This window comes from Delphinus delphis, chromosome 2 (assembly GCF_949987515.2).
Source record: "Delphinus delphis chromosome 2, mDelDel1.2, whole genome shotgun sequence".
In the NCBI taxonomy this organism is placed as follows: Eukaryota; Metazoa; Chordata; class Mammalia; order Artiodactyla; family Delphinidae; genus Delphinus; species Delphinus delphis.
The window spans coordinates 41,726,986-41,744,865 of NC_082684.1; the positions used below are offsets into that span (position 1 = coordinate 41,726,986).

General features: G+C 37.8%; 1 protein-coding gene across 1 annotated transcript in view; it reads right to left on the bottom strand.

Moving 5' to 3' along the window:
- The window catches only part of LRRC9 (leucine rich repeat containing 9), a 106,633-nt gene that overhangs the window by 78,512 nt on the left and 10,241 nt on the right, over positions 1–17,880 (bottom strand). Inside the window, exons 6-9 of the mRNA XM_060004461.1 lie at positions 14,323–14,505; positions 10,756–10,911; positions 7,377–7,573; positions 6,348–6,479 (exon numbers count right to left, since the gene is read on the bottom strand). Coding sequence (XP_059860444.1) covers positions 6,348–6,479; positions 7,377–7,573; positions 10,756–10,911; positions 14,323–14,505 — 668 coding nt within the window. The remainder of the gene's footprint in view (positions 1–6,347; positions 6,480–7,376; positions 7,574–10,755; positions 10,912–14,322; positions 14,506–17,880) is intronic.

Genomic DNA, 17,880 nt, shown 5'->3' on the forward strand with positions numbered 1-17,880 from the left:
TCCCATTTTCTTAATTGTTTTGGGTTCGTTATTGTAGGTCCTTTCCTTCTTTTGTGTTTCTTGCCTAGAGAAGTTCCTTTAGCAGTTGTTGTAGAGCTGGTTTGGTGGTGCTGAACTGTCTCAGCTTTTGCTTGTCTGTAAAGGTTTTCATTTCTCCATCAAATCTGAATGAGATCCTTGCTGGGTAGAGTAATCTTGGTTGCAGGTTTTTCTCCTTCAACACTTTCAATATGTCCTGCCACTCCCTTCTGGCTTGCAGAGTTTCTGCTGAAAGATCAGCTGTTAACCTTATGGGGATTCCCTTGTGTGTTATTTGTTGTTTTTCCCTTGCTGCTTTTAATATGTTTTCTTTGTATTTAATTTTTGACAATTTGATTAATATGTGTCTTGGCGTATTTCTCCTTGGATTTGTCCTGTATGGGACTCTCTGTGCTTCCTGGACTTGATTAACGATTTCTTTTCCCATATTAGGGAAGTTTTCAACTATAATCTCTTCAAATATTTTCTCAGTCCCTTTCTTTTTCTCTTCTTCTTCTGGAACCCCTATAATTCGAATGTTGGTGCGTTTAATGTTGTCCTAGAGGTCTCTGAGACTGTCCTCAGTTCTTTTCATTCTTTTCTCTTTATTCTGCTCTGCAGTAGTTATTTCCACTATTTTATCTTCCAGGTCACTTATCCGTTCTTCTGCCTCAGTTATTCTGCTATTGATCCCATCTAGAGTACTTTTAATTTCATTTATTGTGTTGTTCATCGTTGCTTGCTTCATCTTTAGTTCTTCTAGGTCCTTGTTAACTGATTCTTGCATTTTGTCCATTCTATTGTCCATTCTATCTCCAAGATTTCGGATCAACCTTACTATCATTATTCTGAATTCTTTTTCAGGTAGACTGCCTATTTCCTCTTCATTTGTTAGGTCTGATGGGTTTTTATCTTGCTCCTTCATCTGCGGTGTGTTTTTCTGTCTTTTCATTTTGCTTATCTTACTGTGTTTGGGGTCTCCTTTTTTGCAGGCTGAAGGTTCGTAGTTCCTGTTGTTTTTTGTGTCTGTCCCCAGTGGCTAAGGTTGGTTCAGTGGGATGTGTAGGCTTCCTGGTGGAGGGTACTAGTGCCTGTGTTCTGGTGGATGAGGCTGGATCTTGTCTTTCTGGTGGGCAGGTCCACGTCTGGTGGTGTGTTTTGGGGTGTCTGTAGACTTACTATGATTTTGGGCAGCCTCTCTGCTAATGGGTGGGGTTGTGTTCCTGTCTTGGTAGCTGTTTGGCATAGGATGTCCAGCACTGTAGCTTGCTGGTCGTTGAGTGAAGCTGGGTGCTGGCGTTGAGATGGAGATCTCTCGGAGATTTTTGCTGTTTGATATTATGTGCAGCTGAGAGGCCTCTTGTGGACCAGTGTCCTGAAGTTGGCTCTCCCACCTCAGAGGCACAGCACTGAGTCCTGGCTGCAGCACCAAGAGCCTTTCATCCACAGGGCTCCTTAATTTGGGATGATTCGTTGTCTATTCAGGTATTCCACAGATGCAGGGTATATCAAGTTGATTGTGGAGCTTTAATCCGCTGCTTCTGAGGCTGCTGGGAGAGATTTCCCTTTCTCGTCTTTGTTCTGACAGTTCTCAGGGGCTCAGCTTTGGATTTGGCCCCGCCTGTGCGTGTAGGTCGCCGGAGGGCGTCTGTTCTTTGCTCAGACAGGACGAGGTTAAAGGAGCCGCTGATTCGGAGGCTCTGGCTCACCCAGGCCGGGGGGTAGGGAGGGTCACGGAGTGCGGGGCGGGCCTGCAGCGGCAGAGGCCGGCGTGACGTTGCAGCCTGAGGCGCGCCGTGCGCTCTCCCGGGGAGCCGTCCCTGGATCCCGGGACCCTGGCAGTGGCGGGCTGCACAGGCTCCCCGGAAGGGCGCGTGGCTGGTGACCTGTGTTCGCACACAGGCCTCCTGGCGGCGGCAGCAGCGGCCTTAGCGTCCCATGTCCGTCTCTGGGCTCCACACTCTTAGCCGCGGCTCGCGCCCGTCCCTGGAGCTCTCTCAAGCAGCGTTCTTAATCCCCTCTCCTCGTGCACCAGGAAACAAAGAGGGACGTAAAAGTCTCTTGCCTCTTCGGCAGGTCCAGACCCGTCCCCGGACTCTCTCCCGGCCAGCCGCGGCGCACCAACGCCCTGCAGGCTATGTTCACGCCGCCAACCTCAGTCCTCTCCCGGCGCTCCGACAAAAGCCGGAGCCTCAGCTCCCAGTCCTGCCCGCCCCGGCGGGCGAGCAGACAAGCCTCTCGGCTGGTGAGTGCCGGTCGGCCCCGATCCTCTGCGCTGGAGTCTGTCCGCTTTGCCCTCCGCACCCCTGTTGCTGTGCTCTCCTCCGCGGCTCCCAAGCTCCCCCACTCCGCCTCCCGAATCTCCACCCGCGAAGGGGCTTCCTAGTGTGTGGACACTTTTCCTCCTTCACAGCTCTCTCCCGCTGGTGCAGGACCCGTCCCTATCCTTTTGTCTCTGTTTAGTTTTTTCTTTTGCCCTAACCAGGTACGTGGGGGGTTCCTTGCCTTTTGGGAGGCCTGAGGTCTTCTGCCAGCGTTCAGTAGGTGTTCTGTAGGAGTTGTTCCACGCGTAGATGTATTTCTGGTGTATCTGTTGAGGCTTTTGTTTTGTTTTTAACAGAGTGCTCTTGGCATAGGCAGGGACCAGCTATATGTAGCAATAGTCTAAGAGGAAGGTTATGATGGCCCATGTGCAGGAGATTTTGGTTACAAAGAGGGAGAGAACGAATGCAAGAGACATTATGGAGAGAACCTGTGGGTCTTAGGCTGATTGGATATGGAGATGGAGGAAGAGAATGGAGTCAAGAATGGCTTCAGTGTTTGTTGTGCCTCTATGACTAAGAGGGTGGTAGTGCTACAAACAGGAATGGAGGAGTCAGAAGGAAGGGGTGGTTTGTGGGCAGGAAGAGGAAAACAAAAGCAAAAAGATTAAGAACTAAATATTTTTACATCACCTTGTCTAATCCTAACAGTAACCTTTTGTGATAGTTTTTTTTTTTCTCATTTTACAGATGACATTCAGATGAGTTAAATAACTGTTTTAAGACTATGCAGATAGAGTTTGAACCTAGGCTTTCTGACTCTAACCCCACTGTCTATTTTTTAGTTTACAGCTGATTCCCTTTTAAATGTGTTGAGTTTGCCTTGCCAGTTGGACATTCGGCTAGAAATGTCTAATAGGTAGAAATTCAGGACTGGGGTAAAGGAGAGAGATTGTAACTTTAAATAATTTTTGAAAGTGCAGGAGTAGAAGAGACTGTCAAGGGAGAGTGTAAAAAGAAAATAGGAAATGTCTAAGTACAAGAAAAAAAAAAGAGAGAGAGAGAGGTGAAGTTACACGGAAGGAATGGCTAAAAGCAACAAGATCTGCAGAGGTTAGGAGAGTGAGGGCCCCTCATGTCACTGGGTGCCCCCACTCATTCAGTAAGACCTGAATGTGTGAGCATCCACAGTGGTGATATACACATTGACTAAGATATTCAGTTACACAGAGAGATGCCTACAAACGTTCTTAATATACAAATGATGCACCCATTTAGCAAATGTAGAATGCACATGGTTTTAAATGGCTGAAGCATAATATAATCTATTAAAATCACTTCAAAATCCTAAACAAGCATTTAATAAATACTGTTAACTGACTTGCTGACTTAAACCATATCAAAAACAAATATAAAACAGTATAAAACAAGAAGTCTGAGTTTCTGTAGCTCTCTAAAACAGTACAGCCTGAAATGTTTATATATAAAAAGTTAGATTAATTACTGAAAGTTATTTTATAGACAAAAGTGAACCTACTAAGTGAATATCTATATATTGATATAGAGACTTAAATTAGTTATCTATTGAGTTATGAATCCAGCCAGCCCTATGCTAGATGTAATGACTTATAAGGCACATCCTATCTGTCCCCAAGGATCTCACAGAGTCACTTATATATTGTTTTGTGGTACTTTGAAGTTATTTCTTTAAATTGTAAATGCCATGCATGTATCTATAACCAGGTTAAAAAAGCTTCTCAAGCACAAGGACAGCATCTTTGATGCATTGGAGTCCCCATATGATAAATGTTGATAAATGTTGTCTGTTGTCAATAGATATAACTCAGTTGGCAATACAGAGGTAAATAATATGATCTATAATGAAAATGCTGTAGTGGCAACAATCTACTCAACAGACAAGTCTCTGTAAAATCAGGACTTTTTTAAACTGAAAAATAAAGCTCTTCAATTTCAAAAAAGAAATGAAGCTAAGAAATTTTTTTTTTTTTTTTTTTTTGCGGTACGTGGGCCTCTCACTGTTGTGGCCTCTCCCGTTGCGGAGCACAGGCTCCGGACGCGCAGGCTCAGCGGCCATGGCTCACGGGCCTAGCTGCTCCGCGGCATGTGGGATCTTCCTGGACCGGGGCACGAACCCGCGTCCCCTGCATTGGCAGGCGGACTCTCAACCACTGCACCACCAGGGAAGCCCACTAAGAAATTTTTAACGATATACAATTAGAAATCTGCAATGCTCTTTTACTATAAACATAGGCTTTTCTGAGAGAAAACCTTTATGTTTTAGTTCTAGCTCTACTCCAGTACTTTTTATTTAAATGCTAAATACTGGCCTTAAAAATATTAAAGAAAAGTCAGTGTTTAAATTATAAAATGACTAGATATGTACCACACAGAGCAATTTAAAGCACTTTAATAGTTATTTCCTAATATACATAAACGATCAGAGCTAAGGTAGCCAAGCTTGTAGTATGCTAAAAGTAACAAACAGTCCTTGAAATTCTGCCAACATGTATTTGATTTTCTCCTTAAAATGGATCAAGGTTATTTTTATTAAAACCAAGTAAACAATTATTAATGCTTATTAAAATCCACCAAAGCTATCTAAATTACTATCAGGCTGACACGGTTACCTAAATGGCTTTTTAGTTATTTTGCTTTTACATAGTTTTTTTCACTAATGTACTTGTTTTATAAAGAGCTTACTTTGTGATAAGTTAAAAAGAAACAAATAATAAAAAGCAATTCTGTTTAGGTTGAGTGAATACAAATAAAAGACTGAAGAATTATGCATACATCCTGCAGAGAGACACCATTCAATTCTTAACACTTGAAAAATCAAGGCCTCTACTTGTTTACATGGGGACTGGGATGAATACCTTTTATATCTTTGTACATAAAAATCAAATATTGTGGTTAAGCAACAGTGATAACTGTTGGGCAAATGGATCTACTGATACAAAAGAAAGTATTTTAGAAGATCCCTTTGTCCCTTGGGCAGAGCGTCTTAGACTTTTCCACCAAAGTACCCCCAAGGCCCTTCAGAAGCTTTTACTCACAGAGGTGAGTTAGAGCCACATCTAATAGAATCAGCGGGCTTGGCTTAAAGTAATGGATAACAGTCACACATTTTTCTTTCTAAAAGGTTATTGTAAGTTTTGTAGTTTACTTCACAAAAATCGTGTTTGTTTCAACAGTGACAGTGAGTAAAACCATCCTCTGGGGTGATATATCAAGTCCATGCTATAGCTTTACATGTTTCCTTGTTCACGGGCTTCTCAATTTTGAGAAAGTGACTGCAGAAATATGAAAGTTATGATATTTTTGTGCCAAGGCTCTCTTTTTTTAGGATCATATTTTGGGTTGTACCCTCTAGTTGAAGCAACACAACCACTTCCTTGTGTCTACCAGTAGGACTTGATTCTGAAGTGTGGATCCCTTTTTCCTGTTTCCATTTTGGGTGGCTTTGCCATTTTTGTCCAAATGGGCTTTTCACCCGAATTCCTGGTTTTTAAGCGTCTGCCTTATTTTAACTCATAAAGTCTATGTGCACCCTGACTCTATCTAGCTCTAGACAACTGGTTTCACTTTGATCATGGGCCCCCAGGAAATTTACTAGGCAGCCTCCTCCAGTATTTGCAACTTGCTGTTGCCAATCCTGCTTTGCCACTCCTTCCCTATTCTAGCCTCTCACCCAGTATTCAGAATCCAGGGCTATATTCAGTCCAGAAATAAACCGTATAAACATACATAAAATTAATTCGTGACCATAAGCTTTTCTAAATTATATTCTGCTCTTGGGCTAAGGAAAATTAAGTAAAGAGCAAAGAAATACTATTAGGATGTTTTCAAGTTAGCTCATGGCAATAGTATAAACAGAGAAATGTATATATGGTAAAGTAGGTAACTGCCAGTTTTCAGTGGATGAATACTCTATATGGTAAGTGTTTTGAAATGGGACATTTTAAAATTTTTATAAGTTGATATTTTGGTTGATGATCCTAAGCACTTAAAATTAGTTTTAAAGCTATAACTAAATATCAAAAGATTTACCAGTCATCAGATCGAGTGCCTTCTTCAAAGTAGATGTTTCCCACAGTCTCCAACTCAATTAACAAAAATGGGATTAATAAACTATGACTTTTCTTCTTTTGTTTTACTTCAATATGATAAATTCCTTCAATTCTATTTAAGAAAAAAATAAAGCTATTAAAATGATCTAAAATTCACAACATTAAAATTCATGATAGTTTCTTCTAAGCTGATGTTAAAATATAAGGCTTTCATCAATGAATAAAGAAAGCTTGGTGCTAACAGTTAAACCAAGTAAAAGACATTCTGTTTTTGGCAATTAAAATCACCTAAAATTTTGTTAACCTCAGAGTAAGTGAAGGTTAGAAGACTCTCCTGGCTCCACCATTTATGATTCTCAGATCTTAGACAAGTCACAACATTTTTCTGCTGCAACTTCTTAGAAAATGACAAGATTGATAGTACCTACACCTGAATAGGCTTTTTGAAGATTATAGGCAAAATATATGAAAAGCTCTTAGCCAAGAGCTTGGCACAGAGTAAGAACTCAATAAATATTAGTTATTATTTTGTTACTATTTATTATTACAGGGCAAACTAACTTATCCACTTAGTGCCTTAGTAAATTAAAAAAAAAATTCACAGCACTTAATAAGTCTTCTTGCTTTATGTTTCTAGTTGATACTCAACCTGAGTTTCTTTCTACATGATTCCAGACAACTTTTGTATGTGCTTTCTGCACCAGTAGCAACTAACGTTAAAAAAACTAATGTTTTTAATTTGCAGACACTAGAGTCATGTGACAAGAAGCCACTCAGGGGAAGTCCAGTGTTCCTAGTAAAGTATTGCTTCTTTAAAAAACTATATGCTAACTTTGAACCAATGATGCCTACCTCTACTAAGAACTGGACTGAAAAAACATGTTGTGTTTTACTTCATACTGTAATTCTTTCCATTCCTGAAGAAGAGAATTGAGCTCGACCAGTGGCCCAGAACATTCTTTTCCCTCATGTTTCAAATTTGAACAACGAGATAATTCATTAAACGTACTCATCTAGTTTTTTGTTCCAGAATGTTACCCTTCCATTCAAGGCATTTAGTTTGGTCACTATCTTCTGCTGAAGACTTGGTTCTTCTGTGACAGTTTCACAGTTTTTTGATTTTTCAAGCTCAGTTACTTTATTGTTACTGGATCTATCATTGTGCCCTTTGCCAGATCCTCTGAGTTCAGTCAGTTCCCGTTCCAACTGTTGAAATCAATGTGCCAGAGAGCAAAATTGTTCAGTGGAATCTATTAAATATTTAGTTAACTTAAATTAACAAAGTAGCAATCTAGATAATAAATAAGCCAAACTTCATAAAAACATGGCAAGCATGTGATTATAACTTTAGTACAAGTTTGGTCAACGAATTTCTCTTGACCAAGTGAAATTAAATACTTCAGACATGGCAGTTCTCTCAACTGAAAATAAGAAAAGCAAAGAAATAAATTTTAAAATATTATTGATGAGTTAGCTTCTAATAAAGCCAAAGTAAAATGATAAGAAATGCTGGTTTTGGAAGAAAGAGAATAAGCTTGAAATAATGTGACTTTTATCACTCCTACTTTTCAATTTTTCAACTACTTTGGTATTCTGGGAAACAACATAAAAAATATACACAAGCATGGATATAGGGGTGCACATTTTTCTCTTTGCCTCAGTCTCCTATACGGCTCTGCACAGCAATGTCCTTATTTAAAATTTTGATATTTGTGATTTTTTCTTGTTGTTCGTAATGGACTTTTTTTGCATTCATTTGTATTTTTAAGAAATATTATAATAGGGACTTCCCTGGTGGTGCATTGGTTAAGACTCCATGCTCCCAATGCAGGGGGCCTGGGTTTAGTCTCTGGTCAGGGAACTAGATCCCACATGCATGCCACAACTAAGAGTTCACATGCCACAACTAAGGAGCCCACATGCCGCAACTAAGACCAGCGCAACCAAATAAATTTAAATAAATATTTTTAAAATATATATTATAATAAAATACATGATTTATCTTAATTATGGAGGTTTTAGACCTTTCCTTAAACTTTGGGCCCAGGGTGAGTGCCTCATTTGCCTTACCCTAACCCCAGCATCGTAGAATGGATTTCAAGATAAATTGTACTGTACACAGAGAAGTGCATACAAATAGAAATTTGCTAAGTATCTGTACTCCTTTCTCTATAATGGCTACATACAGCTGTTAAAAAAATGAAGTAAGCATATTTTATAAAAATACCTATAGTTTATATAATCTATAACTATTATTTTTCACATATTAATACATCCATTTGCACATGAAAATGGCAGATATAAAATGATTTCCATATACTGGTTTTCCTGTCGTTTTTTATTCAAATAAATAAATTACGTTAATGTTTTAAGAATACCTTTCTGATTATAATATGAATTTAAACCTGTTCATTTCATAAAGAGTACTAAATATATTTTTAAAAATTGATTTTTAATCGCTACATACCATTCAATCTTAAGAATGAGTAATTCTGCCTCTCTTTTTAAACATTTAGGTAGTTTCCAATTTTTTGTTGTTATTAATAGTACAGTGATGAATATTCTCATATAAATATTTATCCAAATCTTTAAATGGAGTGCTAGAAGTAGATTTACTGGGTCAAAGGCTATGAGCATTTTTAGGCTGTTAGTAATATATATGACCCAATTACACTCTCATCAGTGGTGTAATAGTGTCACACCCATCTTCACCAGGCAGGCTATGACAAATTTATAGGTGAAAATGGTTGCTTGTTGTCTTATTTCATATTAGGAAATTAATAATCAGATTGAGGTCCTCTTTCACATGTTTATTAGTTTTTATTTCTTCTTTTGTAAAAAGATAGTTTATGGAATTTGCTTAATTTTTCTATTTGGATATATACTTTCTTGTCTTCTTTAAAATTTTTTAATTAATTTATTTATCTTTGGCGGCATTGGGTCTTCGTTGGTGCGTGTGGGCTTTCTCTAGTTGCAGTGAGTGGGGGCTACTCTTCATTGTGGTGCACAGGCTTCTCATTACAGTGGCTTCTCTTGTTGCGGAGCACAGGCTCTAAGCACGTGGGCTTCATGGGCTTAGTTGCTCCGTGGCATGTGGGATTTTCCCAGACCAGGGATTGAACCCGTGTCCCCTGCATTGGCAGGCGGATTCTTAACCACTGTGCCACCAGGGAAGTCCCTTTTTGTCTTGTTTTACTTATGAGTACTTTTATACTAAGGATATTATGTTTGTCCTTCATGTTTGTTGAAAACAATTTTTCAGACTGTCATTTATTGTTTATTTTCATTAATGATGCTTTTTAGTACAAAAGCGTTTTACTTTTTTTTTTTCAATCAAAGCTAAATTCTGTTCCCTGTGATTTCTAGTATTTTTCTTACTTGGCAGGCTGAGATCAGTTAAATATATTAATCCATATACTCTTCTGCTTTTTTATGTTTTCATTTTTACATTTAATTCTATTTTCCCCACTGTATTTACTTTTAGTAAAGTATAAACTAAGGATCCAAGTCCCCTATTCCCAAGTAGTTTGACTATTTTTGTAACACCATTTTTTGAATAAACCATTATTTTCTTATACCTTTTTTTTTAATACAATAAGTTCTTATACATACAAAGTTCTGTTTTGACGTAAGCCTTCATTTCTCAGAGTCTACTTTTAGTAAAGGAAATCCAATTTATTCTAAATTAAAAAAGCACATATAACTACTAAAGCACAAACTATTGAAGTATACAACATTATGGGAACTTTATAACAAGCTATACTTTAATAGTATACAACATACAATAGTAAAGAGTACTTTAGCATTTTAGACAAGAAAATGAATTTTGAGCACAGCCTGCTGGTATCTAATAAAAATGTAGTGAAATAAGTCTAACAGATCTCTATAACTCACTGAATCATATTGAATTACACAGCATTTTTAAAACTTTATAAATTAATATGCCTATACTTTTTTTTTTTTTTTTTGCGGTATGCGGGCCTCTCACTGCTGTGGCCTCTCGCGTTGCTGAGCACAGGCTCCTGACGCGCAGGCTCAGCGGCCATGGCTCAAGGGCCCAGCCGCTCTGCGGCATGTGGGATCTTCCCGGACCGGGGCACGACCCGCGTCCCCTGAATCGGCAGGCGGACTCTCTACCACTGCGCCACCAGGGAAGCCCTGCCTATACCTTTTTTAAATGGCAGATTTCTAAGCACAGAATGAAGCTTAGTTAAGTACCTAGAATCAAAACATTTTCAGGGCAAACTTACTTGAAACTTAGTATTAATTTTAAAAGGTATGCATATTTATAAATGTATACATACATATAAAATTTAAAAGATAATAGTATCTTATCTGCCAGTTTTCTTAAGACAAGGCTATTGAAATTTTACAATATTAAATCTCACATTTTTTTTCAAAAGGCTGAATAATTTTATTCGTTCTTCTGGCAACTTCTGTAATTTACATTTTCGATCATTCAGTTTTTCAAGGTCTTCATTAAGATGCCTCTGAACAGTTTTTATACGCATATTGTAATACATTATTTTTTTCATTGCTGTGGTCTAAAAGTGAGAAAAAAGGTTAGCTGAAACAAAAAACATTATAGGTAATTATTAGTGGTATTATATGAGTGTGGTATGTTCTATATAATTATTTTTAAGTTTTACATGCTCAGTTACTAATAATGATATTAGTTGAAATGATAATGGCTACACAGAATCCTCTATTTAAATTTAATAAGCAAAACATAAAATTTCAGAGATGTTCTTTGTGTGTAATATTTTAAGTGTGAGGCATATTTACTTTCAGTGACAACATAAAGAGACTATAGAAAGAACTCAATTTACAAAATAGTGTCATTTAGCTAATGTGGCAGTACTACTGAAGCTAACATATTATTCCTATTTGATTAATTTAGAGAAAAAATAAATTTAAAAGAATAAAATCAAATGTAACATTATTCATTTTTTAAATGCATGGTTAAGAAATAGGATTTCATGGGTTTTTTCCCCCAAATCTATAAAAGAATGCTCTAAATGAACTTGTTTTAGATTGAGCAAATTACTAAATTGTCAATCTAATCCAGTTATCTTGAATTCCTTAATATCAATGGATCATGCAGTTACTAATGTTTATCATGATAAATTGATTAAATCCACCATTAAGAAATATACCAGGTAAATGGTGCTCAAGAGTTATATTAGTCAAAAGAACTAGCTAAGAAAATAAACAAATCAGGTGCATGTTATAATGTGACCTAGTTTTAACTGTTTACCTGAAATAATGAAGGCATTATCGGCAAATCTGTACCTCAATTAAGTTGGAAGGCTTGTACACTGTTGTGTGATTTATTTAGTAGAAAGTGGATAGTCAAGATCCCAACAGAATTATTTGGCATAACAGATAGAATGGAAACAAATATATGGCTTGATGAACAGACAAAAGAATTCCTTCTCCACACATAATATGAAATTCTGAAACTGAATTCTTCTGCAAAAAATCAGGCATTCATAACATAGAAGAGTTAAGGGGGAAAAGGCTGTTTTAGGGTGATGATTAGCAGATAAAAATTCCTGATCAAGAAGAGCTTGTTTCTCAGGTGCAATTGAGTAGAAAAAACTGTAACTAAGGAAATGGCAGATGGTGTTTCTTGATTTTTTTTTTTTTTTTTTTGCCTACAAGTGGCAAGTAAAGTCAGAACTTACCTACCCAAGTGACACACTTCCCCACCCACAACATTCCCTTGGTGATTCATCCAGTCCTCGGCTTGGTATCATCCTTCTGCTTTCAATTCCCATATCTTTATCTCCAATCCAGGCAACTCTCTTAAATAACAGTCTCATATATCCATCTTGGATATTCAAAAGATTGTTCAAACTTTATATGCTTAACATTATGCTGTGATTCTTCCTTCTAAATTTACTCCTCCCATACTCTTCCTCATCTCATCAAATAGCAACTCCTTCCCTCCTTCAGTTGCTTGGGTTAGTTGCTTGGAATTATTCTCTACCTTTTCATCTACACTTCAAATTCAATCTATCAGCAAATCCAGATGGATTCTACCTTCTAACTACTGCTACAATTACTTTTGATTACTTTTTACTACCCCCTCTACAGTGTCCTGTATCAAACCATCAGCATCTCTCATCCAAGTTTCTGGAATCTAACTGGTCTCTCTGCTTTCACCTTTTCCTTTAATCCTCTATTCTTAATTCATTAACCAAAAGGATCCCTTTAAAACATAAGTCATCTTGTTTCCTCCTCCTCTCAAAATTTTCCAGTGGCCTCATATCACTCAAAGTAAAAGCCAAAGTCCTTACAACATTCTTCAGTCTCACGTGATCTGCCCCCCACCACTCCTGTATTCATCTCTTCTTTCTTTCCTCTTTGCTTACTCAGCTCCAGCCATACTAGCCTCCTTGTTGTGCTTAAAATATGAGGCATGCTCCTGCTCAAGGTCTTTGTACTTGCTGATCCCTGAAAAACTTGCTCCCTTATTTCCTTCAGGTCTCTGCTCAAATGTTGCCTTAGTAAATCCTTTCCCAACAGTTTTGTAGAAAAGAGCCTACAGCCCTTTCTCTGCCCCTACCAACAATCTTGTTTCCTTCACCCTTATTTCATTTTCCTCCATAGCATTTATCACCATCTGACATACTAGTTTTTCACTCATTTAGCTGCTTACTATCTGTCTTCTCTCACTAAATGTAAACTCCAAGGAAGCAGGGTTTTTTTTTCTGTTTTGGTCACTCTATTTCTAGTGCCTTGAACTGTGCCTCGAATGTAATAGGCATTAAATATTTGTTAGATAAATTAATCAGCCAAGTAATTTAGTGAAGCACATTCATCCTGCTCACCTTTTCAGAAAGTGTGTGATGAAAAACTACAGAGATGATAATGGAAATTTCAAAAATATGGTTGTCACTGCAAAGTTTTGTCATTATTTTTGATTTAACCTTGTTAGAGAAGACATTCCTCCCTGACCCTCCAATGACTCTGGACATCTGCTAGTAGACAATAACTCTAGCCTTTTGCTCAATATTACAAGACAGCTCACTTCTTAGATTGGGATGGGAGAGAGGATAATCTCAGTTTTGAAAAGATGAGAGGAGACAGTGGAACTTGAGAATAAATCCTCAAGCTACCAAGAGAAGAGATACAAGAGAAATGGATAAAGACATTCTTTATCTATGTTGAGATGATGGATGAGCCACAAGGAAAGAATGGGAGGGCTTCATGTGGGCACATTCTGGACACTCATAAACTATTTATCGAATGGTTAACTGAATAAACAAATGGGACTCAATGGACTAGAAGGAGAGGCAGAAATATAATGTGGGAAGAATATTAAAAAACATGGTAAATTCCTATGAACTCTACTCTCAAATTATAAAGCCTTTCATACCATGGCATAGTAGTCCCCTTACTGGGAGATTCACCATCAGTGACAGCCCAGGAAAAGCCCTTTTCAAGATTTTGGAGATCTTCAAGATTTTGGCAGTGTGGGAAGATTCACTTATACTTACAGAGAACCCCAAACCATCTTTAATTAGATTAAAATCTACCTAATCCTGGCATACTACCATCAACCATGGGTATCTTCTAATTTTGATATATAATACTCCAAATGAGAGGAGGTTACTTGTTTCATTTCTACTTTATTTAGGCTTAATTTTCGTATATATAGCATTAGTTTAATTATTCTTAACACTGATAATTTTTCAGATTTCCTTCAAGTTTTATATAAGTTTAAACGTTTTTCTATTATTTTACCTTCCAATACTGTCATCAAAATTGAGATTCTAGTACTAATGTTATTATCTGTATGCATCTATGTGAAATATCCAGTTCACTGGGCAAAAGTAGAATTGGTGACAACACTGACAAGATCATACTACCTACCACATGTTGACACAGCCAGAAAGAAGGAGTTAATTAAACTTAAGACACAGACACCTGATTAGGTATGCACTTACATCTGCCAGTTCCTTGATTTGCTTTGCTGACACATCAAACGTGTCAAGTCTTTGAAGGCAAGGCAAATGATATAACACATGTGTGGAATAATTACACAGCAGACAAACTGGATTGGTTTTATACTGAGGATCATTGAGACATAAATCCTTTAAGCGACGCAGCCTGGTTAAGTTAGTGAGGTCCTAAAACAACAGCAACAATAATGGTCAATTGATTAATTGCAACTCTCCATTTCTAAAGGAGGCATTTTAGCTCTTAAGATCACCCATAACTTAATGTAATGCATTCTAATTATGTGCTTTAATATGTTAAAGGTATTTAGATGCATAAAGTGTTATTCTCTATTGAAAAAGATGCTAAATACATGAAAAATGGATCAACAATAATTAAACAGCAGACTCTATATAACTATACATTTTAAATGTAAAATGACAAAGAGTATTTACTAAATGATGTATTCTACATGAAACCCTGAAGCCCATTTATTCCTTAAGACACCATTCCCTCTCTGCACAGCCCCTTTGCTAACACGTGCCCCAGGAATAACAAGGATGTAGGTCTCCTACCTCCTTCACCATACTCCCCACACTGACCACCCAGGAACACAGCTCGCTATTTTCCTCAGCCTCCAGGTCTGCTCTTCTCACCAAAGGCTATGGCACCTATGTTTTAATATAATTAACACTGAACTCCTGATTTTTAGGGTTTGAGGTTTTTGTTGTTGTTGTTGTTGTTTGTTTCTATAAATGCCCTTTCTGCCTATTAAGGGCAACTGAAAGCTAGCTTTCTCCTGAGGGCCTCATTTTCCTCACAGCCTCTGGAGGGGTAGGGGTTGACGATGCACTTTCAGACCAATGTGATTCCTTAACATCTTTTGTCTTGAAGTTTAAGTCACTGTTTATACCTTCCTTTATTTGGCATCTGGCCCTTGCTTAACTCTTCAGTCTTGTCCCTTCTATTTAAACCCTGACATTTTATGTTTTAGCCATACTGAACAACTTGAAGTTTCAGAATGTCCCAGACCATTTAGACATTCACTCACGCTTCTGCCTTTGAATGGACTGAACTTCACCCCAATTTTACCTTTTAATCTGTCAAGACTCAACCTAGGTATCTTCTTCTTTGAGAGCCTTGTTTCATCCCCCAGGCTTGGGGTAGATGCTCCTCCTATGAACTCTCTTAGCCACGGGGCTTACCCTTGTTATAGAATTTATCACACCCTATTGTCAATTATCCACAAGTCTATAAGCCAAGGGTCTGTATGTGCTTTGGCCCTCAATCCACAAGCTAAGAATGGTGATTGCATTTTTAAAGTGTTGGGAAAAAATAAAGAAGAATGTGTGACAGAGGCCATATATGGCCCACAAAACCTGAAATATTTTCTTTCTGGCCTTTTATAGAAAAAGTTTGCCAATTCCTGAGATAAACTCTTTGAGAACAGGGTTTGTGTCCTGTTAACACTGCATTCCCAGCATTCAGCATTTAGAACACAGCAGGCACTAAATAAATAATGTGAATTGAATTGAATGCTTATTACTTTCTACCAACCTCTAAGACACGCTCACATCTTTCTCAATAATAGTATTACTAGGGTGGTGCCTGGGGTAGGAAGGTACTATGGTAGAGTTGGACTTAAATGAATGCACTGCTAGTTAAGAGACTCAGAATCAGAATTAAAGGAAATCCAAAGCAAGGACCAGGAGGCACTAATTTAGAAGATAAAGTATCAATACAAATGGAATCGGGAAGCAAGTAGTGAAATCAGGCTGCTAGAATTAAGAGTAAGACAGGGTGAGGTGGATAATGTGTGTCCAAACTCTCTCTGGACAAGTGATAACTTGGCTTACTGGCTGGACCTAAGGCTATGGCTAGGCCCATAGCATGAGTGGGACTAACTAATCAGGGTGACTCTAAAAAGGAGATTTCTGAATAGAGCTGTGCAGAGAATTATTTGGTCAAATTCTGCAGGGCAAGGAAGGTAAACCATTGACTATGCTGAAGAGTAAAGATACTGTTTGATTTCTGGGTGGCTGTGTTGCATTTGACCATCAGTCTGGGCTATGGCGGGTGTGAACTTTGAAGTCTTATGCAGGAATCCTCCACATACACTCAGAAGTTAGATGACGCTGGAGTCTATGAAAGCACATCTCACTTTCACCAGGATAGTATCTTTTTAGGGTGACTGGAAAGGGTAGACATAAAAATTCAGAATAATAATATTTCAGGAATATTCCTAATATTTGAATAATAAAGGTTGCTGTGAGTCATGTTCAATGTTTTTATGAGAAGCCATAATTATTATAGAGAGCCTTTTTAATTTTATGCCATACAATGAACCTTCACAATAATCCTATTTTTATCCCCATCCTTTTGATGAGGAGATTGAAATAGGTTAACGTCATTAAAGTGATAGTAATAATAATAAAATGGCATATCTATTGAGTGCTTACTGTGTTTAGTCATTGTTCTAGGAGCTTTATTTTATTATTTCACTTCAACTTCATGTTACCATTGTATTATGCTGCCCTTAGTCTGTGGCAGGGCTAGAAGTGACAGATCTTTCTGCCTGTGCAGCCTCTGCTCTTTACCACAAGGCTGCCGTGGCTGGCCAGGGTGAGATAAACTTCCATATGGCTTCTTGGCAGGGTGATACCTTATCCTCCCAGCCTTCTGCACTTATCTTCTTCAGCCTCAACTCATGATTCTCTCCCTCATTCCGTTCCAGGCACAGAGGATTTCTAGTTTTCTATATTTGCCACACTCTTTCCACCACTTAGGTCCTTCACACCTTTGCTTGGAATGCTATTTCCCTAGGTAACTCCTGCTTATGTCTCATTTGTTACCTTAAACATTACCTGCTACAGCATTCTGAATTTACCTTTCACAGCTCCCTCTGATCTCTGCTGCTGATGTTACTCAAATAACACTGATTTCTTACCTCCACACCTTTTTGCATATTGTTCTTCTCATCTTGGAATGCCTACTTCCCACTGCGTTGTAGAAAATCCTCCCTACAATGCCTGTTGAAATTCTGTCAACCCTTCAATGTTCACATCAGATATTTCCTCTTGAATTTGACTAATAAAATTAAATTTTATTGAAATTTCTTTTTAAGGTGTTTATAACATTCTGCCTCATTCTATAGATTTTTGGTGTCTTATATTCTTCTCTGAGTAAAAGAATGCCTACTTTAATATTGATCAATTCAAAATTATTTCTATAGCTAATTTGCTCACCTATTGTCTAGAGGAAGTGTTTGAAAATGTACCTTCAGTCTGACACTGTCAGAATTATGAATGCCATATGCTTTCACCCACATTATATACCATAAACATTGTCTTCTTATTTGTTTTTTCTCTCTCATTTATGTGCTTGACAAATGGTTATTGAGATTCATTACAAGTCAAGTACTGCTTTAAGTATTGTAGATATAGAAGTGAACAAAACAAGCCAAATTCCTGTACTCATGGAGCTTGTATTCTAGTAAGGGTTGTGGGTAAGTGCCAATAGGAAAAATAAAACAGGGGAAAAGTAATGGAATGCTTCCACTTGAGGAG